Raw genomic sequence first — 6965 nt, forward strand, 5'->3', positions numbered from 1 at the left:
TTAGGCCTCTCGTTGCCTCCCATAATGGTGAATCCTGGTTCCTCAAGCCACCCAGTGGACTCTTGAATGGAAAGGAGGGGGTGAGGATGTTTGTTAAAGAAGGAGAGAGGTGAGTTGCAGAAAGATCCGTGCATTCAGACGCATGTGTTAAAGACGGGCTGCAGGCCAAACACGGGCCAAATTCAGCAGGAAGCCAAGAGAGGCAGGATCCCAGGCAAGTTCGTGTAATTTGGTTTCAGGAGTTCATGGTGACCTTGGAGAGAACAGTTTCCCCGGAGGGTGAGGGTGATGGTGAAGGTAGAGGGTGGGGACAGGGAAGATGAAGGTCAGAGAATGGCTCTCTGGGTATATAAAAACCACAAAGGACTTTTTTTTTTTTTTTTTAACAAACCAATTTCCATCCCAACTTGATGGGTGTAAGAAAACTACCTCTTTAAGCCCACCTCAGGTGGGCCTCCAACTATGGTCTGGAAAATGGGGATAAGGAAAGGTCCTACTTCTTGGTTCTGCCTAGAAAAGTCTTCAGAACAGCAGAAGATTCTTTTCCTGTGGTCTTTGCCCAGCCCTTCTGGGCTCCTCGTGGCAGCCGGGCAGTGTGAACCCCTGTGCCCTGCTCCCCTATCAGTCATGCCTGCTTCTGAGAGTTTAGCTACTCTTCTTGCCCCAAGTGCCCACCCTCTCTGAAATCAAAGGGGAGCTCCCGGGGCTTAGGCCCCACGGGGTTCCCGACACAACCTTCTGCTGTTGTCAGGCATGGGCAGTGGGCTTGGGCGCGGTGAATAAAGAGAAAGGGCATCTTTGGAAGCTGTCACGCAGGGAGTCCTGCTCCTAGTGGGTGGGGCCAGAAGGCTAGAAAAATAATAAATAAAAACAAAAGTGAAGGGAAGCAAAGCTCTTGGGTGCCAGAATGGGGCTGGCTGAGGCTGTGGCTGCCTGAGTAATGGGTTCCACATTTGTCTGGCTCTGTCTGCAGCGACCAGGATTGAGGATGCACAGTGGGCCTTGCAGGGGGCTGGAGGGGATAGCCCAGCTGTGGCCAGATCTAGGCATGCCCTTGTGATGGCCCCATCCCGGGCTGGCCACGACGTGGCTGAAGCATTGCTGCGAGCTCACGCTCTTGAACCCCGGCCTCCTTCCTACCCCCGCCTGCAGCTCCTGGGTCCCTGCCGGCCTGCACAGATTGTTCGCGTTATTAATGCCGTTTTCCCAGAGATTCCATCTGGCTTTTTAATTGCTCTGGGATGGGGCTAGGATGCTTTGATAGTGAATTGGTATCTTTCCTATGTCTCTGCTTACGTCAAATGCTCCATCCACAGAGAGGGGTTGGGGGAGGGGAGAAGGGGGGGGCACGTCAAGAGAAGGGAGATAGCATAATCTCTCACAGAGACCAGAAAGATCTTTCAAAGGTGCTAGAGGTTTAGTTCTATTTAAGGAAAAGAAGAGAAAGCCCTTCCCCCACCCACCAGCATAGGAACTAAACGGACGCAATAGCGCCACCTCCACCGCCAGCGCCGCCGTCCAGGCAAGGGACCCTACCCCGTGTGTGCAGAAAGTCTGCTGAGGAGCGACGTCGGCGTTTCTCCTCTCCCTTGACCGGCCTCCCTCTTTCTCTCCCCCCGGCCCCCCTCTCCTCCCATGAAATCAGCAGCGTCTAGAGGAGGCCTGGCAGGTTTGTGCCTGGGAAGGAGGGGGCGGAAGACCTGGGAGGGGCAGACACTCCTCACCAGTCCCAGTGGCTCATCACAGGTGTCAGGGCCAAACCCCACGTTCACAAATTCCCAGGAGATCCAGGAGATAAGGGTGACATCCACGACAGCCAGAGCTAAACCATTGGGAGGCATCTGGCAGCAAAGAAGGTGTGCCTCCCTCTCTCCCTTCTACCTTTGCTTCCTCCCTGGAGGCTGGTTCCCCTGAACAGTGCTCTCAAGGGGCCACCAGGCTCAGACGGCCCACCGAGGGGTGAGGCCCCTGCTACCTCTCGTGAAAAAGTACAAGGCAGGGGCATCTAGGTGTGTTGGATCGGGTCCATGACCAGGTCTTAGATCAAACTGCTGCCTCCAGGAAGCCTTCCCTGGTGGCCTCTGTTCACACTCTGAGCTTCTCTTTATTGCACTTGTCACCCTGAAAACCCATCTTGGCGCCACAAGACTGTGAGCTCTGGAGAGCAGGAGCCAAGTCCTCCTGTTCCCAGCTGGGTGACCCATCCTCGGCCCAGGCTCTGGCACACAGCGGGCATCCAGTAATACTTGGGGTGTGTTCAGTGCCAGGCTCTTGGAGTGGCTCTTCAGGAAGGCTGCAGTCAGGAGGGGAACCATGGGGGCCTTGCAGGAAGCAGTGGGTGGCAAAGAGCAGCTCTTCCCCAGGCGCCTCTCTGGCCAGGCCCAGAGTGCATGCTGGGCAAGTTTACCCCACACCACCCCCTCCCCTTGGCTGGCTGCTCTGTCTCCCGGGGGGCCCCACTGGGGGCCCCACTGGCCCCATTCCTTTCCTCGGGTTAGCTTTGGTGGGATCCGTCCTGTCCCAGCAAAGTCTGCCCTGGACCTCAGGATCTACAGTGGGAGGAGTGCCCTTTAGTAGACTGACAACTTTGAAAGAGGAAACCCCGGGATATGGGGCAGGGAGAGGGGAGAGGGAGGAGAGAGGGCAGGAGGGGTGTCCCTCCCCTGCTCATCCTGGGATCTGTTCTGGGGGCAAAGGGGGAGGCTGAGGTTTGGCCCCCTCAAACAAGAAAAACTGGAATTAGCACTGAACTCGGAGAGGGTTTGCTGGGGCCTAGCAAGCTGTGGCCTGCCCTAGGCCTCTAGGCGGGCGGCCGGGCTCTGCCTCCTTGGTTCCCAGGGCGGTGGGGCAGGCAGCCGCCTCCACACTGGGCTCGTGGCCTTTTCTCTGCCAAGGGCGGCCATGGGCGAGGAGGCGGCAAGACACAGGGCAGAGAGGGCGGGGGCTGGGGCCGGAAGGGGGCAAATCACCCCTGTTAACCACGCAGGCAGGTAAAGCTGGAGCTTTCAGAATTTAAAGAGAGTGTGTAATTTCTTGAAACTGTCCCAGCCCGCATCGGCATATATGGTGAGCTGCTCATGTGAACCCTCTTGGGGTGAAAACAGAAGGTAAAGAGGGTTTGCCTTTTACCCTCAGCGAGAGTAAACTCTGAAAGCTGTGGCTGCCTCCTGTGCTACTTCCTGCCAGGCCCTGTTCTACCAGGCGTGAGGGTGGGCCCTCCTTCTGTTGGCTGTTACTGCTGCTCAGGGGGTGCCAGGGTGCCTGTCCTCACAGGGCAGCCGTCTGAGTAGGGAACTGGGTCCAGGATGGGCACGGTGGGGGGAGGGTGGACACTGGGGCTGGCTCTTTGCCAGGTGGCGTGGGTGAAGGACCACACAGCCACTGCAGGGATGGCGTGGGCCCCCTCCCTGGGGTGGGTTGGGGCAGGGCAGGTATGGAAGAAGGGATGGAGGGGTGCTCGGCCTTCAGGCTGCCCTTCAGGGCCCTGCCGGGGTAGACTGCAGCCGCGTGACCCAGAGCAAGTGGGGAGGGGTAGAGGGGCCTACCCCCTCGAGGCCTCTCCCTGCCTTCCCAGGGTCCTGCTGGTGGACTAGGGCAGGCCAGGCCTGAACAAGGCGGCTATAGAGCTAGGGCAGTAGGTGATCGAGAAGCAAATGTGTGGCCAAAGGACCCCTGGAGCCTGGAGCTACTGGGCCAGGCCTATTCAAGTCCCACAGAGCCTGTGGCAACTTCAGGCAGAAGGACCCTTCTCTGAGCCCCTCTGCTCCTCCCAGGGGCTGATCAGAGGCCACACCAAGGCCCTATGACCTCCCCCTCAACCTCTCCCCGCCAGCCCCCAGGGGACTCTCTCTTCAGGCTTTGGGCTTTCTCCGCTTGGAGTCTATCCTCCTTCTGCCCTTTATTTGCCTCGGTTGGGAGAAGTCACCCCCTTAATGTAAAGAAGGGCTCAGGATGGGAGAGCTAATGAAAGGCAGGATCTCAGCCAGAGAATATGCCGTGATTATTTACAAATGTGACCTGGCCCACAGAAAACCTTGGAAGTAGCTTTTCTGGTTTTAAAAAGACACCAACATTTACTTTGATATGTTTATATTATAGATATAATACATAAAACATCTAGCATGAAACTCTGCGTTCTCCCCAAAGAAGAGAACCAAGCTGTCCTTCCCTGCTCCCAGCCCCGCCAATCTGTGCGTGCTGGCTGGAGGCCGCCTCCCTCCAGACCAGGAGCCAGGGCCTCTGGTGGGGGCAAGCCTGTGGGCAGCCCAGGCCAGAGGGGAGCGAGGCCCATAGCCCCACACCCCCTTCATCACCCCCCCCCCCCGGGAAAGAGGAAGCCCACCTCACCTCTTTGGTTCCCTTGGGAGCAAAAGCAATCCCAAAAACCAAAAGGAAAGAGAGCCGCAGACCCTCCCTGCAGCTGCTGACAAAGAGTCTCATTTTGGCAAGTATCTGAGCAAAACCAAAACAAAACAAAAACCAAATAAAATGGTGGTTTAGCATAGACGTGCACATTCACATTGCTCAAGGCACCGCTGGGACACAGAGAGGCCAGATACAAGTGTTGATATCGGCTGATAAAGCAAAATATTTGGAAAGCTTCTCATAACTTCGGTCCCTCTGGGATGGACAGATTGTGCTTCATGTTTGTATGCAATGCTGGCAACATACAGTACAAGGCTGATGGTCCCAGTGTCCCTTCACCCCACCCCCACCCCCGACCAGATCTCTGGGTTTCCCTCTTCCACCAGGCCACCACTCCCATGAACACATGTCCTTACAGCTCACCCATGACCTAGCTTTCTGATCTGACTGGGGGCAGGGGGCTCCCACTGGTCACCTGGTGACCCCCCATCTCAGTGGGTTCTGCCCAGGGAAGCCCAGCCTGTCACAGGCTGGGAGATTAGAGGCAAGGAACTAGGGACCCTCCACCTTCATGTAGGACTAGGGGAACAACGTTCCAATCCCTGTATCTCCTCCCCTCCGAGGACAGGCATTGAGGAGCGGCTAGGGCTGGCTTGTTGGGATCCCTGCTCCCTGAACCTTTCTCCTGCCATAGGCCGCACATTGCCTTCTCTCATGGAGGCCTGCAGCCTCAGGAATGAGGCAGGAACCCTCCAAATAAAATGACAAGGCACGTATTTGCTCCACCTACTCGGTAGGAATCGGAGCGGTGAGTTTGCGTTTCCAAGGCACAAGGTTATTCCTTAATACTGGAGCTGCCGGGCTTCCGGCTGAGCCCCATGGCACTTCTCCTCTCCGGCAGGGAGAAACCACTGCCTGACCCCTCATCTTAGACGCACCGAATCTGGCGCAGAGGAAGGCAAGGGGCGCGCGCGGCAGGCCAGGCTTTCTGGCGGCACCGGAATCTCCTAGTCCCGGCCTGCGCCGCTGGGGCAGTCTTGAGATCCGGAGACCCGAAACCACTCCCTGGGTCCCAGACAGCGGCCGGCCCAGGGCGGTCCCGCCGCCCCGCGTCTCACGCGCAGTTGCCCATGGCCTTGACCAGGGAGCTCTCGGGCAGCTGGCGGAAGATGCCCCGCAGCGTGTCCAGTTCGCGGCTCAGTTGTTCCACCCGCTTGCGCAGGCGGTCATTGTCACTGGTCAGCTCCAGCACCTTCTGCTGTGTCTCCACGTTGCGCTGCTTGGCCTTGTCCCGGCTCTTGCGCACCGCGATGTTGTTGCGCTCGCGCCGCACCCGGTACTCGTTGCTGTTCTTGTCCACCGACTTCTTGACTTTGCCCGCGCCGCCGCCGCCGCCGCCCGCGCGGAGGTCGGGGTGCGCGGCCGCCAGCCCCTTGAGCGCGCCGCCGGGGCCTGGCAAGCCAGCGGCACCGAGAGCCGGTGCTGGGTGAGGGCTGGGCACGGGCGTGGGCGGCGGCGTGGGGTGGCCGGGCTGCAGGTGCATGGTGGTCTGGCCGCAGTGCGCGATCTGGAACTGCAGGTGAGGGGCGGCCAGGTGCGCGGGCGGTGGGTGCGGGTGCGGCGGCGGCGGCGGCGGCGGCGGCTGGTAGGGGAAGAGGCCGGCCAGCGCCAGCTGCTTCGCCTCGTCCTCCTCGCGCGGCTCCTGCTTGATCACCAGCGGCCGCAACGCCGGCGCCCCGACGCGCTCGTACAGGGGCTCCAGCCTGCCGTCCAGGTAGCCGGCCGCGGCGCAGCCGTAGCCAGGAGGGGGGCCGTGCGTCCCTCCCGGCATCGCGGCGCCGCCGGGCCCCCCGGGGGCGCCCGTGTAGTCAAAGTCACCGCCGCCGCCTCCTGCGGGGGCCGCAGCCGCCTTGGCCTTCTCCTGCTGCCGGCTGTGCTGGAACAGGTCGGCCAGGAACTCGTCGTTGAAGGCGGCCGGGTCGATGTAGGCGCTGATGTCGATGGACGTCTCGTGTTCGCAGATGCCGCCCAGCGGCTCTGGGGCGGCAGGTGGGGCGGGGGGCTGCGCGGAGCCCGCGCCCCGGGGAAAGCCGAAGGCGGCGCTGCTGGGCGCGTGCGGGGGACTCTGGAGGTGGCTGCTCATCGGGGGCCGCGGCTCCGCCTCGTAGAAGTCGGCCGACTCCATGGGGGAGCTACAGTCCTCCCGGCATGGCGAGCCTCGGCGGCCTCCAGCCTGCGCGGGGCGCCTATGCTGCTGCCGACCACCCGGAGCCCCGACTCCCCCGCGCCCGCGCAGCTCCCGGTCGCTAATGGCCAGGCGCGCTCGGGACCCGCATTTATAGCAGGGCGGCCTTCGCCCTCTAGTGTCCGACGGCGGAGCGGCGCCTCCTGGGTCTTAGCGCCTGCCTTCCGGAGGGGGCGGTGAGTGGGGCCAGAGCGCAGCGCCGGCCAGGAGAGGCCCCGGCTCAACGCCCACTAACCCCCTGCCCCGCCAGCCGAACCCGGACGCGCGCATGATGCCCCACCCTGGGCCGAGTTGTCGCCCCCGCACGCACGTGGTCGGTGACGGGGCCCCCTCCTCTAGCTTCCCCGAGGCACCC

General features: G+C 60.9%; 1 protein-coding gene across 1 annotated transcript; it reads right to left on the reverse strand.

Moving 5' to 3' along the window:
- Positions 1-4072: 4072 nt before the first annotated feature.
- Positions 4073-6662, reverse strand: CEBPA (CCAAT enhancer binding protein alpha). Its single transcript, XM_030299125.1, has one exon. The coding sequence runs from the start codon at positions 6548-6550 to the stop codon at positions 5480-5482; it is 1071 nt and encodes a 356-aa protein (XP_030154985.1). The 5' UTR covers positions 6551-6662; the 3' UTR covers positions 4073-5479.
- Positions 6663-6965: the final 303 nt, after the last annotated feature.

Source organism: Lynx canadensis, chromosome E2, assembly GCF_007474595.2.
Source record: "Lynx canadensis isolate LIC74 chromosome E2, mLynCan4.pri.v2, whole genome shotgun sequence".
NCBI lineage: Eukaryota > Metazoa > Chordata > Mammalia > Carnivora > Felidae > Lynx > Lynx canadensis.